The sequence below is a fragment of the Meyerozyma guilliermondii genome, genomic scaffold, assembly GCF_000149425.1.
Source record: "Meyerozyma guilliermondii ATCC 6260 scaffold_4 genomic scaffold, whole genome shotgun sequence".
Classification (NCBI taxonomy): Eukaryota; Fungi; Ascomycota; class Pichiomycetes; order Serinales; family Debaryomycetaceae; genus Meyerozyma; species Meyerozyma guilliermondii.
The window spans coordinates 84,880-102,676 of NW_001809797.1; the positions used below are offsets into that span (position 1 = coordinate 84,880).

Genomic DNA, 17,797 nt, shown 5'->3' on the forward strand with positions numbered 1-17,797 from the left:
AAAGACCACTGATTAAGAAGAGAAGAAGACAATGAAGAGAAATAAGATGGATGAAGAGAAATGAGTAGTGATAGGGGAAGGGGAGTAAGATGCTCAAGTCAGAAGTGAAGAATTGTAAGAATGGACGAAGGTTCCGTCGCATGGAAGACGGAGAGACTAAACAGTTGACTTGTTTGTATAGTGTACATAGAAATCACGTTTGCTTTCGGATCTTATCGAAATCGTCACCAGTACACCATCAGGTTCTCAGCACGCTCTCATCTGCAGGCACAGACCACCACAGAACGGTTTGCGGGGAACCGCGGGTTAATGAATGTCCCCACATTTAAAACCGATACTACCGCCGCTGTCACGCGTCTCGCAAAATTTCGCATTCCCAATTGGCCCATTTTGGCCGCTCTAATTGCGCAATTTTTTTCATGCGGATTATTTTCCTATTCGCCTGATGTTTGTAGCGGGATCGCCTGACGTATGGAAGTTGGAGTCCTGCAGACAGCCCTAAAGTTTCACACGGCTTTGGTCTCGTCGACATTACGTCATACCGGGGTTGGCATCTGAGCATGACGAAGCAGCGGGGAACACGTCAGCCTTTAAGGTTTTATATTCAAACTGTAAATTCGCGTCGTGGATAATTGGCATATTGTGCGTCTTCTAAGTGTTTTTTTTGTAGTTTTTCCTTTGCTGCGGTCCCCAGTTTTATTGCCAATTCCACTACGCCTCTTCTCGCGCGGACTGTACCTGGACGAGATCTTACACCAACGTCCCCAGACTCAGGCAAATTGTCATTACGCACTTGCTACGTGAATATTTTGGGAATTTAGGATCGCGTACTAAACTGCTAAACTGAACTACTACTACTTACAATCACCCTTACAATCCACAACCCAGTGGCAACTTATAATTTGCGGTCTCATTGTCTTTCGTGGAATTGGTCTTTCTGAAATTGGTCCTTATTCAATTTATTATAAGAAATCCGTTTTTCAATGAACTTTAGCTACCCAGACTTTCTAGCGCCCCTGGACAACAAAAACCAAAAAAATCAAAATGTCAATCACCAAAATGCCAACGATTTCAATGACCTCTACAACCGCTTGGCGTCTCTAGACCAGTCCAACCTTGGCCACTCGCCCACTTCAAGACCCATGGCTGAACCCCCTTACGGACACAACCAGTTTTCGCCCCATTTTGCTCCTTCAAATGGCTCTTTTGGCCAAGATACCTTCAATTTGCCCATCGAACTTCAGGGCGGAATCGGCACAATTTCGTCTAGACGACCCAGTTACGCCGCCGAGTCGTTCACCAGGTCCGATCCGCCGTTTTCAATGCCGGGAGGAGCCTTTAACTCAAAAAATACCTTGGCTACGTTTGCCGCAGTGAACAATTATAACAACCACCGGTTTAATTTGGACATGCTCAACGACTCGTTCACAAATTTTAACTTGAACTCCAATTTCTCCGACTTTCAGCAACGCCGGCCCAGCCAGCTCGTCGAGTTCCAGAGCCTGCTAGCTCCAAACCCTCCGGAACTCAATTTGAACCAACCCGCTAACACTCGCGGAACCGCCAACGGAACCGCCAACGCAACCGGTGTCAATTTGGAAAACGGTCTTCTTCTCCACGACCAGTACATTCTGGCGTCTCCGGAACTCAAGCAGTTGTACCTGAAGGCCGCGAAATACTTCCAGAACGTGGACACCACGGCGGTGATAATCTCACAAATCGAAGCGTTGCTCAACAAGCCACAAATCATGAAAATGATAACCTTTATAAAAAACTTGAACAACCTCACATTCAACCATAAACTCTTGTGTCTTGTGATCAACAAGAATGGAAAGTTTGATTTGTTATCGTACCCCAATAGTTCAAACGTCTCGTTGCGAAAGAACGATTTGGTAGTCGTTGATGGCGACCGTGGGAAAGACTTGGTGATGATTTTGGAGCCTTTGGTCAACCTCAATTTTGCCATCTTGTTCAATTTTTTGAAGAAACTCGAACACTTAAAATCACTTACTATTTATGATAGTCACCAGAAACAGATGTCTTCCAAGAAGAATTGCGGAGGCACCCATTCAACTTCTATGGATGCTACCGCTATCGTCAATTCTCCTTCGAATGAAGATAATGAATTTATTATAACGTTGCCCACCAAGCAAAGTGTTGAGACTTGCGACACCTAAAGAAGTGCAGAAATTGAGCAACAAGTTTCTTGAAGAAAAAAGGGCTTTCGTGACCTGCTACAACAAGATCAAAGAGTTGAATTTGAATAACGATCTTCAGTTGATTAATGTCGAGTATCAGTTTGATTTCAAAAAGTTGATCTTTTACTACTTTGCTGGATTCAAGAGAATTGACTTTAGAGGTTTGATCAAAGAGTTGTTCAAGATTTACAAAACTCGAATCTGGCTTTGCGCAGTTTTACCCTACGACAAGCCAGAGACATACATCACGATGGCAGATGGAACCAGTGAAGTTCCCAGAGTCACCAAAGTAGTCAATCTGATTCCTCTTGAGTACGATTTGACCAATGACGAAGTGGTCAATTTTTCCCTCGATGACCTTGAACGAGTAGCTTCACCAGAGTACTTCCACCTGAAAAACTTGCTCAATTTGATCCAGCATGTGAACAATGAAGTCAATGGTAACTTTTACGGATTCAACAAACACGACCAAGATGCAAGCTCCAGAGGCATGTATGAAACAAGAGCAAATAATTATAGACCCCCAAAACAGCCGTCGGCAATAGCGTCCAAATTTAATCCTTTTGGCGATGGCGGACAGTTTCACTAGATAGAAAATAGAGTCCACCTGGAACGGTGTAGAGATGCTTTCGCAGCCAAAATTTCAGTAGTCGCATTTCACTGTCGCGATTTTTTGAATCAACAATGTTCACCTATCTCAATAGTTCCTCCTTTAGGAGGTACCAGCTCGATTGGGTATGTGGCTTAGCCATTCTAGTATACTTTTTCGTGGTTGCTGAACACGCAAAGCCTTTTTTTCGTCAATTTTCTTTGGATGATCCAACAATTCAACATCCTTTTGCCGTCCACGAACGAGTTTCAGGAATCGCTTGCATTCTTATTTCGGCCATAGTGCCCACCGTGGTCATTCTAGGAAGCGTACTTGTCAAAACACGGAACTTTAGGTTGAGCAATGACCAACTTCATCTTATACAAGTTTCAATTTTGGGACTTTTGCTTTCATTGGCGATTTCCGGAACCGTCACTGATATCCTTAAAAACTGGATAGCACGCCCAAGACCCGATTTTCTTGCTCGTTGTGGCCCCAAGGAGGGAACCCCTGTAAATCAGTTGGTGGGGGTCGAAGTGTGCACATCTCCGTTGGGAATTGCCGTGTTGATCGACGGAATGAGATCAACACCTTCGGGCCACTCGTCCATATCCTTTGCTGGAATGCTATATTTGACGTTGTGGCTCTATGGTCAGACTCAGGTTTTCCTGAAAAGACAGCCGATCTACTTGACGTTGGCGTGCTCATTGCCGCTTCTTCTTTCAAGTTATATCGCCTTGAGCAGAACCCAAGATTATAGACACCATTTTATGGATATCGTTCTCGGAACATCCCTAGGCGTATTCATGTCTGCCACCGTCTACCACCGGTATTTCAACGGGATTTTCAGCGAAGACTCAAACAAGGTCGCAGAAGAGGGAGAAGTATTGCCTCTCTATAATAATTAAAACAAACAACCACGAAGTTTCAGAGTTCTGTTGGAGCACGCCCAAAACAAGTTTTCATTGTGATTCAGCTAATCCGGTCGAAATTTGGCTGTTTCTCACCGCCAAACTTCTTTGAATAAAATCTGAAACACTTGCAACAAATTTGAAACATATCGAGTATAAAAGCAAAATGGATTCTTCCCCCCTCCAATATCCATGCCAACAGACACAGACTATACCATTCTCCTCACAGTGACAACCACTTCCACCTTGGACTCTTCATCTTTGCGTGGTGGACACAAGACGGTTATCACGATACCAAATGTTACAACAGCCACCCTCACAGTTGCTCCGTCGAGTCAAACACCCAAATTAAGTACAACCTCAGACACAGAAGATGAAGCTTCGCTGACTCAAAAGCTGCAAATTACTACCAAGTCGTCTTCCAACTCAAGAGCTTCCGTAACCACTCATCATAGCCTGGCATCTACTATCGGACTCTCTGGAAACTCAAAAGCGTCTAATTCCTTACGGGACGACAACCTGTTGAAATTGGGACTTTCAGTTGGTTTGCCAATTGCAATTATCTCGTTGTTCGTTGTGGGAATTTTGGGCTGGTACTATATAACCCGCCGAAATGCAAGAAAGGGTCTTACTCTCCAACAACGTGATGGCGAATTTATCACGTTTAACGGCTCAGAGCTCAAGCGTGAAGACTCAGAAACCACCAGAGTTCACGATGAAAATGTGTCTAAACGAAAATCCGTGCGGGCTGTTTTTGACCGTGTTGGTAGATCTATTCGAGACAGTGCCTTATTTCCCATCAATGGACGAAGTGATAAACTGGCTGGTGTCTCTCCCTTCATTTTGAGACGGTTCAATTTGAAAACAGAACTTGAAAAACCACTACCGAAAGTGCCTTCTGCTCAAGACAGTCTTCCAGATATGGAGCAAGCAGTGCCCAAATTAGACCCTAAGACGTTCACTTCAACCGCACGATTGGTTCAAAGACCATACAACAAAAAACTTTTTGACGAATTGACTATAGAAGTTGGTGATGTTGTGCGCCTCATTAAAGAGCATACCGATGGATGGAGTTTTGTACAGATGGTGATGCCGGCAAATTCGAGGTCTGGGGGAACCAACAAGGAGGGAATGGTACCTACTATGTGTCTTAATGCACTACATTGAAAAGTATAAAGTTAGATTCGTATAATACAATAATTGCACATTGTTATAAAAAGTATGTCGTCCACTCCGCTTGGAACTTACCCTAAAACTGCCGTCCATGTTGAGGCTGATGCTGGCCAGGATTCTGGGGTTGTTGGCCAGGGTTATGTGGCCGTGGTTGGCCCTGGGGTTGGAATTGGTACTGATATTGTTGCTGAGTCGGATTGTTATAAGATCTCATAGCAGAAGGATTGGCACTTTGTGGATATTGCCGGTAACTGCTAGATGGTGGAATACCTTGCTGTTGTACTGGACGTTGTTGAGGTACGTTTTGATAAGTGGCAGATGGAGGTATTCCATAATTGGCAGGTGGCTTTCTATGCCCGTGGTGTCCCAGTGGTGGTTGCTGCTGATGCTTGGGATAGTTTGGTGAGATAGGCTGACCATAAGCTGGCTGTGTGTAAACTGGTTGTCCATAAGTTGGTTGACTATAGGCTGGTTGTCCATGATTTGGTTGCACTGGAGGTTGAGACAGTCCGCCTGGTTGTGAATAGTTCTGAGGATATCCTAAAACCCGCTTTCCATGAGCCTTTGGAACTGGTTGTGCCTGAGGCTGGTACCCAAATTGCAGCGATTGTGGATACTCTTTCTTCTGCGGCGGTGCTTGAGGTACAACTTCAGCTTCTGGTCGAGGGTATCTTGGAGCTGAAGAGGGCATCGGGTTAGGAGCTGCTGACCTCAACGGGCGAGAAGAAGATTGAGGTTGCTGTTGGGGTTGAAACTGAGATTGAGGTTGAGGTTTTTGAGATTGGTGTTGAAGTTGAGGCGGTTGTTGAGACTGTTGTTGAGGTCTCGACCGTTGCACATGCAATTCTTGCGCTGGATAAGGTCGCTCTTCATCAACCTGGAATGAAGGTAGATTCTGCGACATGTTTGGTGAAGTAATGTACTTTGGTTTTCCCACAGGAGGTAACTTTGGTACTTTACCCATACTGGTTGACTGATATGGAGGATCATGTACATCCTGATTCTTGTCACCTTCTTCAGAGTAAGGCGACGAGTGCCCGCTGGCAGCTGACTGCGAGTGAATCGATAAATGGTCTCCTTTTGCTGTCTCGGGTGTACCTTGAGGAACATTGCTGATACTCAGTGCGAGATTCAAGGAGGGTTTGGACTGAGCGATCGAGGTAGTGTGGGCAGGAGGTGGTGGAGGTGACGACTCGAGACTGTCGTCCAGGCCATAATGAACGTTATGCAACGGGCCTTTTTTGTGATCAACAGCCGAAGCGTACTGGCGGTTGAACTCGTTATACTGAGTCGTTGGTGACTGGACAGACGAGTAGCTGCTGTCACGCTGACCATAGGTAGGAACCTCAAGAGCACTACCTTCGTCGTCATCGTCGTCGCTGAAAGCAATGTCCTCTTTGGGATAGGAGCCCACAAACTTATCCCCCAAATGCATCGACTGGAAAGCAACAGGAAGGTCCGATTCCTCAAACCGCTCTGGGGACTTGTCAAGAAGTTCGTTTCTGTCGGTTCTGAATTGATCGGAAGGTGTTTTGAGCGTCAGATATTTCTGGTATATGTCTGCTAGTTCAACCGACTTATGGTGGTTGTTGGAAGCAGGAGCATTGAGACTACTTGCAGCCAACGCAGTACCAGCAGAAGCACCAGCGATTCCAAGGCCCATTCCGTTATTGCTTCCAGCCGTAGTCACAGGAGTCTGAATCTTGAGATTATTGTAATTCTTGTTGATGGAAGACGTTTGCGGCAACAGGTCAGAGCTGAAACCTCCAGCCAAACGGTCAGAACTGCCGCTCCGAGACGTGGAACGATCGTAGGATTGCTTGGGTGGAGGAACTGGACGAGAAACACTGCTGCTTGCGCTTCGAGTTCCAGTACTGCCGGAGCTCGTGCTAGTCATTCTAGGACTTGAAAGCGAACTTACAGCACCAGCGACACCACGGTCACTACCACAGCCTTCATATCCTCGGTCCAATTTTGCTTTCATGATCGCTTTGAGGTTGGAGTTCCACTGCTTGACATCCCATGAGAACATACTATCGGTTTGCGCAAATTTGTCGAGGTCAGATAATTCAAGGTAATGAACACGCGGAAGCGTAGGAAGACCAAAAAGAAGAGATTCAGGGTCAATTCTATCTGCCTTGAGTCTCTTTGGACGTCCATACAAACCAAAAGAGTCGAGTAATGGCATAAGGAACCTAATCAAGGTGTCGAAACCCGGCACAGACGAATGCTGTTCGGGCATAAGAAAGATCGAGGTATTCTTGAAGTCGTCAACCGATTTTTTTGAAGTTTTGGTCGAGAGAGACGGGGATTTGAAGTTGATGAATCCTTCAAGTTTCAACATTGTACTGTGGTCGATCAACATGTGAGATTGAGGAAACACTGCAGTGACAGATGAAGCGTTAGAAACGACGGCCATGAGTTGTTTTTTCTTCTTTTGTTCGTTTTCAAAGAACAAAATCCGACCAGGAGTGAAGCTCTTCTTTTTAGAAGTCGACGGTTGCACCACTGCATAACACCGCTTCCAAGCCATTCCTGATCCGTAACGGATAGATACCCAGTCTTCGTGGTCAAATCTTTTCTCGGCCAACACAGTACGAATATCCAGGAGACGGGATCCTCTGGCTGAAAGAAGGGCGGCGGTATAGGCCTCTTGAAGGGATTGGTATTCGTACGAAGCAAGACGGAGCGCAAGATACCAGTTGACTAGTTCGTTGTACGACTTCAATTGGATGATGTAGCGGTTTTTCAAGGTGGTGGACACGATAATCACATTGTCAAGGTTCTGTTTTGCGGCCGGAAGCGTCTTCATGGCATTATACACGGAATCTGTGAAATTGATATAATTGGGTTTAGCCGAGGTTTCCAAAAGCGCCTCTGGGTTTGACCGGTATTCCGCCAAGTGTGCTGCGTCCCAATACGCCAACTGGTTGCCGGTTAAAATGCCATAAACCTCTTTCCACTCGCGATCAGCCGGTTTCCCATCTCCGTTCAAATCGTAGTAAAGCATGAAAATACCCTCATGGTAACGCCGGTGTGCCTGGGACGACATGAGGGTGACAATAGGAACGAGTTCTGGCGACAATTCATCGAATTGGTCCTTTTCGGGCGAAAGCCGGGGATCGTGTTTTTTGCGGGGCGACAAGCTGCCCGATCTTAATTTGGCAAGATTCATCAAAAAAGATCAGGGTTTTGTGTTCTAGGTTGAATGAGTGACTACAGTTTGTTTTCGGAGTTGTGGATCAGACCAGGTCCACCAGGATCAATTTTAAAAAGTCCCGTAAATTTTTAGCGACGAGGGATCAAAGTTGGAGAACAAAATAAAAGGGTTTAACCAAGAGTTTGGTTCCCAATGGATACGATAGATCAGTGGTATGCGTAGGCAGCAAGTTCCTCTACCGCGTGGAGAGTATCACGAATTGTAAGTAATTTTGTTTGGTCGACAACAATGTGAACCGTATTTGTTGTGAGCCAAGATGTGGCGCCGCACGACCGTAATGGCAAATTGAGAAGAAGTAGCTGGTGGTAGTGGTGTTAGTGGGAGGTAGATGATGGTAGCTGGTAGTAGCGATGATAGGGAGCTGACAACAGTTTAGAGCAGTGTAGAGCAGTAGAGGAATAGCATTGTGTATTGGTGTACAATCCACATGATATTGCTGACTTAGCCGCCACAAGCGAGCGGCGCGCTTGCGATTGCAATCAGCGGCAGCCGCAAAACGGTGCGAATAATTGGGCTGTGAGGTGCGAATTAGCGGGCTGCGAGTGCGAAGTAGCGGCCGTGAGGTGCGAATTAGCGGGCTGCAAACGGTGCGATTAGGGCGGTGAAATATTTGGTGCGAGCGATTTAGCGGCAGAATTTGTGTGCGAGTTAGCGGCAGAATTACTGGTGCGAAATGAAAATGGCTGCGAAGGCTGCGAAGGCTGCGACCTACGACTGCCATGGCCGCGCGATCACTTGTGAGCCTTGGCAGCACGCAACATCTCCAACCCTGCCACCAACTCCCTTTCTGCCGTTGCCAAGTCGTCGTAATTGAGTGCGGAAATGGCAAATTTGGCGTGCTTTTGGATCTTGCTAATGTGGTCGCTGATATCGAGAATTTCATTAATGGTTTCCTTGGTGACCGGCGCCTTTTGTTTTGCGACAGCCCCTCGGTTTTTCTGGTTTGGGCGCAGGCTTGGCGGATTTGGCTTCTTCCTCGTTCTTGGCGTCTTCTGGTGTAAACATGTGGATAGGCGAGTCTTTGTTGACATGGGAAAGGTCGTCGGTAGGAAGATAAGTGGGAGCACCGGGAAGTCTAAGGTTGCTGTCGTCCTCTGGGGAAAAGTGAGGAGCACCAGGAAGCTTGGGAGAGGAAGAGGATGGAGAAGCTGAGGGTGAAGCGGGTGGTGAAGATACGGAAGGTGGTTCGGAAGAAGCATCGGGAAGATCAAACACAGTAGAGTTGGGACCCTCAGGGTCATTCTCTGGCACTTGTGTCTCCTTCGCATTGAGGTCATTGAGGTCATTATCGTCATGTTCATCCTTTTCCTCATTTTCGTCCTCTCCGTCTTTTTCACTCATCATCTTCAACTCCCTCTCCAATTCCTCATCATCTTCTTCACCCTCCCCACCAACTTCATCTCTCATCACTCTCGTCAACTGGTACTTGAGGGTCTTGACCTTCTCGTTGTGGAGCTTGAAAAACTCGGCATTGGTGGTTGCTCGGCCCGCCGTCAATTGCCCAAAATCAATGCCTCCGTCATCACCAAACATGCCCACCAACGTCATGAAATTCAAAGCTGCTCTCATTCTCGCAACGGTAGCACTCTTCTTGGTGGCATCGTAGGTGGTGAGTCCTGAAAGACATGAATTGTAAAGTTTGTAGGCAAAAGTCACCACCGCACTAATCAGAAGCATTTTGTCATTCAACACTTTCCGAATACTTTCATCTTCTGAGTTCTTGATCGCTTCAGTTTCATCCAAGAGACTCACAGTGAACTCACCCACTTCCAGGCTGGTGGTATGAAGCTTATTGGAGAGAATATACTCAAGCACATAAAGACGGCAATAGTAGGATATCACTGGGTTGACATCAGCAAGCTCACGGGCTCTAGCCATGAATGGCGCCACGGACTTGTCCGACTTGAGGGATTCAGGAACGGACATAAAATGGAAGGTATTACTTGTTGATTGGTTAATTGGTTAACTGTTTAACGGTTAATTGGTATGTGTAGATAGGATTGAGTTTAATGCGAATCTAAATCTCTGTGCGAACTTATATAGTATAATTTGTGCGAGATACAGTTTAGATAAATACAGTTCTGTGCAATAAATACAAGTAATATGTGCAAGTAATATAAGAGGGTCACAACTCGGGCATCCGCATGATTTCCCGGTCCTCATTTTGTGCATCCTTTTGAAGCATTTTCAAAATTTCACTGTCTTTCCACCGGTCCGGAAGCGGAGTCACATCGTAGTTTTTGGTGGCCCAGTAGTAGATATCCCAGTCCGGTTCATCCAAAAGCTGGTCGTACTCGTCGAGCTGGCTATCGCTGAGACTATCCAAATGTTTTTTCGCAAATCTAGAAAGTAACAAATCACTTTCCAAAATTCCTCTCTTTCTTGATTGGTACACCAACCGGGCTTTTTTTGTCTCCCGGGTCTCTCCCGTGCGCTTGATAGGCTCTATCCGCATCGACAGCGACGCATTGTACGCTGGGTTCTGTGGCTTGCCGTAATTAAGGCATCTGATGGCTATTCTACGAACAGACATTAGTGATCGCAACCAATCGATGAATTTTGACCCCAGACACCCGGACACCCACTGTACTGCACAAATTCAGTTACTATTGTACACCTGACTACAACTCACTGTTATACACTTACCATGGGCAAAACGGTGTCAAAACTCTCCAAAGAGGACCTCCGGTCGCTCAGACTGGCCACGTATTTCGATAAGCGTGAACTCCAGCAATGGTACAAAGGTTTCTTGAGAGATTGTCCGCTGGGTCAACTTTCCGAAGAAGAGTTTGCCAAAGTTTTCAAACAATTTTTCCCATTTGGAGACCCGGTGGAATACTGTCATTACTTGTTTCGGGTGTTCGATGTGGACAATTCCAAATATATCGACTTTAAGGAGTTTATAATTGCATTGAGTATAACCAGTCGAGGGACGATGGACCAGAAAATGAACTGGAGTTTTAAATTGTACGACCACCGCAAGACGGGAAAGATAACTTACAATGATATGCTAGAGGTGGTGGCTGCCACCTACAAAATGATAGGACCGATGGTATCGCTTCCTGATGATGAAAAAACCCCCGATGCTCGCACCACCAAATTCTTTACTCTTCTTGATAAAAATCCCGAAACTGATACCATCAATCTCGATGAATTCAAGCGGTTGCTGAAACTCGATCCTTCCATAGCCAACTCCATCAATGCCTACGAGGGGTTGGTGTAATGTACCATAGTCCTAAATACCATAGTTCATCTAATAACTCATTGCTGTGCTTCCACGGTATCCAAGAGCCCATCCAACAACTCGTCCACCTCATCAATGGGCACCCCAGTACAGTGGCTCACCACCTTTTTGAATTTGGCCGTGAGCTGGCTATAGTCAGTCAATGCCTTGAGTTCGGTTTCCATGGTGCTGTTGATCTCCTCGTAAGCCTTGATCCGTGCCTGGAGCACCGCGGCCGACGGTAACTCGTCCATTGTCTCGGGACCAGGTTCTTCAACTTCTTCTATTCCATCTCCCAATTTGTCGTAGAGCGCTCGTATACGAAAAGGCTCGTCAGCATCGAAATCGGCGTCGTCATCATCACTGATATTGGCATCGGGAACCTCCTGTTTAGTGGTGGAGATTTTTTCGTTGATGTTGTTGAGTTGAAGCTTAAGATTGTCGAGAAAAGCCAAATTGTCGGCAATTTTGCGTGAGATGAACCGGTTATTAGCAGTGACAATGGTCAGATCACGAAGCGCCTTATTCAATTCGTTCACCAGCTGTTTCTTGGACTCGATTATTGCTTCATATTCCAGACTGGTTGACGCAAGAAGCTCTTGTATGCTATTATAAATCTTGCCAGAAGCCGATTCTGGCGTTTGTGATCGTGGTTGGCCATTGGATGTATGTGAAGTTTTGTGGGTTTCTGGACCGTCGTTAATTCCAAGCTCTTGGTTTTTATCCATTACTTCAAGGCCTGAACGTATAAGCTCCACAATATAGTCTCCTTTTTCTACCGAAGATCCTCTCACCACATCTTTCACGATGTCAAAGTCTATAGGCTTGACGCCCTGCTTGTTGGCTACGTTGACATCAGCCCGTAACTCAACCAACACTTGCACGAGCCAGCGCGCTTCCGTTTCTGCTGCAATGTGAAGACAGGTGTTGCCGTGAGTGTCTTCTTGACCAGGAACGATATCTTCGCAAAGCCTTCTGAGCCCTCCAGATTGTACGATATAGTCGATTATTTGGTTTGTGTATGCCCTGGTGGAATCAGGCTTTGCCGAAGCTTGAGATGCCAAGTGGTGAAGAACAGAACGCCGCTGGTTATCCACAAGCCAGAGACACGGGTACAACCAGTTTTTGAGAAGGGTGGAAAAGTTTCCCTTTTCCATGGCATTGGTGACGGTTATGGCAGATATCAAAGGAGTTTCACCGTCAGACGTTCCTCTTATGGGAGACGTGAGTCCTAGTCCTACAAATGCACCCACTAGGTTTGTGACAGCCAAGGTGGCAGCAAAATGAAGCGCGGTTTTGCCATTCAGGTCTAAAGGTATATCGGTCACCGCCAAGAGGTGCGATTGGTGTCGAGAGATGATCGACTCAAAGATCTTTTGGATGGAGTCCATGGTGTGTGCGACGTCACTGTTGAACACCTCGCCGTATTTGGCCTTGATGGTGGATACCAAGTCGTCGTTTTTGTCGTCGAGCGAGAGAGGAGGCTCGGCAAACGGGTAGTTTGTGGAAATCGAAACCGCCGATGTAGATACCAGATTAGAGTTGGGTTCACTAGACGTCAGTTTGGAGTCCAGGGCTTTTCTCTTTTTTGGCGAGCCTGCCGCCACGTCCACGCCGTAGCCTTCAGCGAGCGAGCGCTTCTCTTGTTTGGGAAGTCTGTCGTAGTCATGTACATCAATTAAAAAGAGTTTTTTCGCAAACTCGTAAATATCAAACCGCAACGCAAGTGCCACTGCTCTGTCGTACGAAACCCACAAACCCTGAAGCATGGGGTTCTCATGGCTCCGGAAATCATTGTAGAACACCGATCCTTCAATCGAACCGGTGTAATGGCTGCTGGAAAGAATTTCGTTACTCAAAAAACTCGAAATTTGATCAGGATTTGAATGTCCAAGTCGGACCAAAATGGAAAAAAGTTGCGATACATTGACGAACGAGTCCTGGACGCGCCGAAGTATCACCAAACTATCTTTATTGACATCTTTAGAATCGTTTTTGGTATCATTTTCGCCCACTTTCAAGTTCAATTGAATGAACTTTTGCCCAGCATAAACCGCCGAGCTAATCAGAGTCAGACACGTGGCGCTGAGATGTGTCCCTCGGAGCTGGTGCTGTATCGACGACGTGGTCATGTCGCCTATTTGCTGGGGAGAATCCATGAAGACGTGTTGAGCGTTCGCGCGGACGGTTAAAGCGGCCGCACCGGTGCACCAGAAACTTACTACACCCAGCACCAGTTTTGCGGCATCTCAACTGTTGTAGACTTTAATCACTAATCAGTTAATGGACTACTCCGGCCGGGTGAACGCCAAAAAAGGCGGCGGTGGTGTTGCTGATACCGCAGAGACAAACGCTCATACAAAAAGACGCTTACAGGAACTTTTAACGACACATGTTCTAGACATCGAATCAGACCCTTACGTCTTCAGGAATCATTTAGGTATACTAGAGTGTCGTCTTTGCTCCACAACTCATGTTAACGAAGCCTCTTATATCTCTCACCTTAGTGGACGAAAACACCAGCTCAATCTTGAAAAAAGACGACGGCTTGATCAGCGAGCCAGTGGAGAAACAGGACCGGTTTCTTTCAGTATTAACAGCATTCCCAAACGAACATGGACCAAAATCGGCAAGCCGGCGTTCAAAATGACCAAAATCTGCGATCCCAATACTTCTCGTATGGGAATCTTGGTGACGGTGAAATGCCCCAAAGCCGTCGATGAACCGATGTTTCGTTTGATGTCTTATTACGAACTCACGGCTTACAACCAAAAAGCAGTCGACACAAAGAACCCAGAAAAATACCTTTATTTGGTTGTTTCGGCTGAACCGTACGAAAACATAGCTATGGCCATTCCTAATCGACCCATAATCAAGCCTGATATGGACCAAATGTCAGACGATTATTGGTGGTACTGGGACCACGATACGAAGGAGTTTGTGGTTCAGATTGTGTACAAATGAGAAAAGGAGAAAGAAAGAAAAGAAGAAAGAAAAGAAGAAGAACCGAAAGTCAAGTTATTAATGGTCAATTTAATTCTGATCTTCTTTTCGGTTCGTCCTGCATATTGCCACCCCCACCTCACCAGTTTGTTTCCGAACAACCGCTGTAATGAGTGTTAGTCCCGCCACCTTTCTCGAACGATGTAGAGAAGCCCACGAGCTAGTCCAAGGTTTCCTCAGCGATACACTTCCTTGGGGCTTGGTTCCAGCCCGGCATAAGGACTATCAATACGACCAAAATCGTCGAGAAGGAGCGAAAAATAAAATCAAAAAGAGCCTTCAAGTTCTTCAAACCGCAGTTAAGCGCCATGGGTAAGTTTACTATAAAGTTCCACTTCAAAAGATTTCTAACACCAGACTTTCCGAGATCGCTATTTCGTATAATGGTGGAAAAGACTGTTTAGTCATGCTAATTCTAGTACTAGCTTGCATATACACTACAGATCCGGACCATATACCCCACCATTATAAACTCAATTCCATCTATATCAACTCGGAAATGCCGTTTCCAGACCTTGCCCGGTTTATTACCGACTCAGCCGCTCATTACCATCTAGAACATAAGACTCTTCAAGCACCATTAAAAGAAGGTTTTGAACAATACTTGCATGAAATCAATGTGGATTGTAAAACCATCATTGTTGGCATTCGATACACCGACCCATACGGATCGAACTTAGAGTATGAACAAATGACAGACCATAACTGGCCATCGTTTCTTCGTATACACCCAATACTCCATTGGAACTATGTGGATATATGGGATTTTTTGGTGGGTTGCAACGTGGAATACTGTCACATGTACGATTTGGGATACACCAGTTTAGGAGGAATCGACAATACGGTGCCAAATCCGTATTTGAAGCGGGATGACAAGTATCTTCCGGCGTATATGTTGTACGACCAAGCTGACGAGCGCGAGCGACTCGGCCGGCAAAAGGCGAGGAAGTGAAATAATAGGAAAGAGTGGAAATAAGTGGAAGAGTTTCTTCAGATTCTTCCAATTTCTTTTCCAGTTCTTTCTTCAATTTCTTTCTTCCAGTCCTTTACCCCACGCTGCCGCGCCGCGCAGACTTGCTGGCGCTAGCACTGTTGACGAGAATCTGCTTAAAGTACGGCTCACTCAACGGCCCCACGCCGATTTTCCCCAACGCCTTTTCAGCACTGGTATTGCCTATTGGTGCCGTATTAGGCTGGCCCTGAAGATTACGCAACTTCATAATCAATTCCACTTCCTTCCGGTTATTTTCATCAATTAGGTTCTGTAGGTACTGGAGATACTCCACTGATTTGGTAAGAATCTGGCCCTTATTAGGCTTTCCATCTTTGGTGCCTGAATTTTTCACTGCCGCCGTAATTTCTGCTTCTTGGTCATACGCCTGATTCCCTGTGTGAGCGACCGGCGCTGTTTCCTGGAAAAACTCAGGAGGAATCAATGTGAGCAATTCCTGAATTCTGTCATTGATATTGTCTCGCCGTTTCCGTTCGTTGCCTTGGCCGTCTTCATCGTCATCTTCGTCGTCATTTTCTTCTTCGGATTTCATCGCTATTACGCTATTTTTCCGTGAATGTGGCTTCGAGATGCCGCCGCTACTGCTTGAAGGACCGCTAGCTCCATAAAGTGACTGAGAAAGCTGCTTTTTAATATCCCCTGACTTGGGAATAAGTTTTTCTGCTGGCTCTGTTTTGATAATTGGGTTCCCCAGAACCCGAGCCCTGGAGTCGGGAGACGTCGAGCTGGACGCTGACCCGTTTGCAGACGCGGAATTGGACTGGTACGTGTTCAAACCTAGATACTCTGACATGAAGTTGGGGTTGAGTTGAGAAAGAAAGTGTAGGTTGTGTGCAGGTGACCGCGAAAACAAATTTAAGGAACAGAAATTACCTAACTCAGATATGCAGTTATACACAGTTTCAGTTTGTCAGTTTACTAGTTTATATTATACAAATGAGCTGAGTGTCAACCAGAACGCCAGATAATGCTACTGTGAACATCTTATTGCAGTCTTAAGTATGATTGTAGATTGGACACATTCAGAAATAACTACTATGAATTGCAATTCAAAATTTTAGTCTAAAACTTTACAAAATAGTTAATAATTGAACTGATACAGATTACTGGGCAGTTGGCAGGCGTATACTCTGCTTAGAAGTGTAATATCTGGTATGGTGCAAGTTTCTATGGTTTATGTACAGTATGATATTAATAATCGGTAAAGTGGTACTGGGAAGTGGTGATATCTAGTAAAGGGTGGTGGTATCAGATAAGGGGTGGTGGTGGCTATTGCAACTGCCGCGCTAATGTCGCCAACTTCTTCTCCAAACTTTCCACCCGAATATCGTCTTGTCGCGACCAGATTGGAGAGTTCATAGTGCCCATTTTCATGCCATAGTACTCCACAATAATGCTCTTGAGAATGTGGAACGTGTGGTAGTCGCCAGTGAACCCGTTTCCTACCATTTCAAAGTATAGTTTTTCCACGGTGTAAAGATCCATAGTATTCACCCATGCTATCTTCATCATCTCATTGAACGTTTTTTGGTTGCAACATATAGTATAGATGTGAATATGGCTTTTGAGCCGGTTGAATATCGTGAAGGCGAGAACCCCGTCTCCTGAAGCTGAGAGACGAGCTATACACTTGTTGAATAGGATAGGTAAGGTGAAGATGTTAAGTGATGGTTTTTCTGGTTGAGCTTCACTAGTAGCCTTGACTTTGTCAATAAACTTGGTGTGGCTCTCAGTGATCCTTTTGCCTTTGCTGTTGAGGATTTTGTTGAGATATATCGATTCTTGAACTTGTCCATCATTTTTTGCAGCACTGTCTTGTGCGAGCCATCTGTCAAGAGTGCTCAGAAGAAACTCCGTGACCTCCTGGCTGGTCGGAAGGCTCTGTATATAGTCCAGTGTGGCACTCAATGCATTATCCGTCATGGTAAAGACGTCGTCTCTGATTTTTTCAGATACAGAATGGATTCGAGAACTGCGAAAAGTTGGCTGATTTATACCTTTTAAAATGTTCTCTGGGGATTCTTTGGGCTCTGAATCAATATACGAGGTGAATATTCTTTGAAATAAATTCTTTTCCTCGTTAATAATTTGTTCGTTGCGATCAAGGTGCTCTTCTTGTTCTTGTTGGACTTTTCCAAAAAGCAGTTCGAGGTCGTTTTCCAACTGGTTTTCACGATTCAAAGGCTCTTTTGTAATCTCTTGGTTATTGCTTGGACTCTTTTCATCATTTTGGGGTTCGTTAAACAAGTCCAAATCACGTAATAATTGATCGAGCTCTAGTTTCTCACCACTTGAAGCTGACGGTCCCATATTGGATCTATGACTATTCATGCGTAGAGAGAGCACGTTTGTGTGGTATAGAGGCCGCGTCCAGGGTCGCAAGCTCCTCCATGGTTGTGTTCGTACAAACATAAGTGTTGAAATTTGCGATGGCATTCCTGCATTTTCAAAAGTGGCCTATATGTAGG

At 45.6% G+C, this 17,797-nt stretch overlaps 13 protein-coding genes across 13 annotated transcripts; 6 read left to right on the top strand and 7 right to left on the bottom strand. All coding sequences in view use genetic code 12, as the record gives it.

Annotated features, from left to right (window-relative positions):
- Window positions 1-983: 983 nt before the first annotated feature.
- Window positions 984-2,177, top strand: PSP1 (Psp1p; the record flags this gene model as incomplete). Its single annotated transcript, XM_001483881.1, has 1 exon — window positions 984-2,177. One exon carries the CDS (start codon window positions 984-986, stop codon window positions 2,175-2,177), a length of 1,194 nt encoding a protein of 397 aa, XP_001483931.2.
- PGUG_03313 (uncharacterized protein) lies at window positions 1,463-1,966 on the bottom strand (the record flags this gene model as incomplete). The annotated part of the gene is made up of 1 exon (XM_001483882.1): window positions 1,463-1,966. One exon carries the CDS (start codon window positions 1,964-1,966, stop codon window positions 1,463-1,465), a length of 504 nt encoding a protein of 167 aa, XP_001483932.2.
- Window positions 2,178-2,882: 705 nt separating the features above from the next.
- Window positions 2,883-3,695, top strand: PGUG_03314 (phosphatase PAP2 family protein; the record flags this gene model as incomplete). The annotated part of the gene is made up of 1 exon (XM_001483883.1): window positions 2,883-3,695. The coding sequence occupies one exon, from the start codon at window positions 2,883-2,885 to the stop codon at window positions 3,693-3,695; it is 813 nt and encodes a 270-aa protein (XP_001483933.2).
- A 195-nt stretch (window positions 3,696-3,890) lies between these two features.
- On the top strand, window positions 3,891-4,865 carry FUS1 (Fus1p; the record flags this gene model as incomplete). The annotated part of the gene is made up of 1 exon (XM_001483884.1): window positions 3,891-4,865. One exon carries the CDS (start codon window positions 3,891-3,893, stop codon window positions 4,863-4,865), a length of 975 nt encoding a protein of 324 aa, XP_001483934.2.
- Window positions 4,866-4,947: 82 nt separating this feature from the next.
- On the bottom strand, window positions 4,948-8,046 carry PGUG_03316 (uncharacterized protein; the record flags this gene model as incomplete). Its single annotated transcript, XM_001483885.1, has 1 exon — window positions 4,948-8,046. The coding sequence occupies one exon, from the start codon at window positions 8,044-8,046 to the stop codon at window positions 4,948-4,950; it is 3,099 nt and encodes a 1,032-aa protein (XP_001483935.2).
- A 927-nt stretch (window positions 8,047-8,973) lies between these two features.
- PGUG_03317 (uncharacterized protein) lies at window positions 8,974-10,017 on the bottom strand (the record flags this gene model as incomplete). The annotated part of the gene is made up of 1 exon (XM_001483886.1): window positions 8,974-10,017. One exon carries the CDS (start codon window positions 10,015-10,017, stop codon window positions 8,974-8,976), a length of 1,044 nt encoding a protein of 347 aa, XP_001483936.2.
- Window positions 10,018-10,216: 199 nt separating this feature from the next.
- PGUG_03318 (succinate dehydrogenase assembly factor) lies at window positions 10,217-10,624 on the bottom strand (the record flags this gene model as incomplete). Its single annotated transcript, XM_001483887.1, has 1 exon — window positions 10,217-10,624. The coding sequence occupies one exon, from the start codon at window positions 10,622-10,624 to the stop codon at window positions 10,217-10,219; it is 408 nt and encodes a 135-aa protein (XP_001483937.2).
- A 114-nt stretch (window positions 10,625-10,738) lies between these two features.
- PGUG_03319 (frequenin) lies at window positions 10,739-11,314 on the top strand (the record flags this gene model as incomplete). The annotated part of the gene is made up of 1 exon (XM_001483888.1): window positions 10,739-11,314. One exon carries the CDS (start codon window positions 10,739-10,741, stop codon window positions 11,312-11,314), a length of 576 nt encoding a protein of 191 aa, XP_001483938.2.
- A 38-nt stretch (window positions 11,315-11,352) lies between these two features.
- On the bottom strand, window positions 11,353-13,473 carry SWI6 (transcriptional regulator; the record flags this gene model as incomplete). Its single annotated transcript, XM_001483889.1, has 1 exon — window positions 11,353-13,473. One exon carries the CDS (start codon window positions 13,471-13,473, stop codon window positions 11,353-11,355), a length of 2,121 nt encoding a protein of 706 aa, XP_001483939.2.
- A 124-nt stretch (window positions 13,474-13,597) lies between these two features.
- Window positions 13,598-14,278, top strand: PGUG_03321 (uncharacterized protein; the record flags this gene model as incomplete). Its single annotated transcript, XM_001483890.1, has 1 exon — window positions 13,598-14,278. The coding sequence occupies one exon, from the start codon at window positions 13,598-13,600 to the stop codon at window positions 14,276-14,278; it is 681 nt and encodes a 226-aa protein (XP_001483940.1).
- A 445-nt stretch (window positions 14,279-14,723) lies between these two features.
- On the top strand, window positions 14,724-15,269 carry FAD1 (FMN adenylyltransferase; the record flags this gene model as incomplete). Its single annotated transcript, XM_001483891.1, has 1 exon — window positions 14,724-15,269. The coding sequence occupies one exon, from the start codon at window positions 14,724-14,726 to the stop codon at window positions 15,267-15,269; it is 546 nt and encodes a 181-aa protein (XP_001483941.1).
- A 94-nt stretch (window positions 15,270-15,363) lies between these two features.
- Window positions 15,364-16,122, bottom strand: RTG1 (Rtg1p; the record flags this gene model as incomplete). The annotated part of the gene is made up of 1 exon (XM_001483892.1): window positions 15,364-16,122. The coding sequence occupies one exon, from the start codon at window positions 16,120-16,122 to the stop codon at window positions 15,364-15,366; it is 759 nt and encodes a 252-aa protein (XP_001483942.2).
- A 476-nt stretch (window positions 16,123-16,598) lies between these two features.
- PGUG_03324 (uncharacterized protein) lies at window positions 16,599-17,765 on the bottom strand (the record flags this gene model as incomplete). Its single annotated transcript, XM_001483893.1, has 1 exon — window positions 16,599-17,765. The coding sequence occupies one exon, from the start codon at window positions 17,763-17,765 to the stop codon at window positions 16,599-16,601; it is 1,167 nt and encodes a 388-aa protein (XP_001483943.2).
- Window positions 17,766-17,797: the final 32 nt, after the last annotated feature.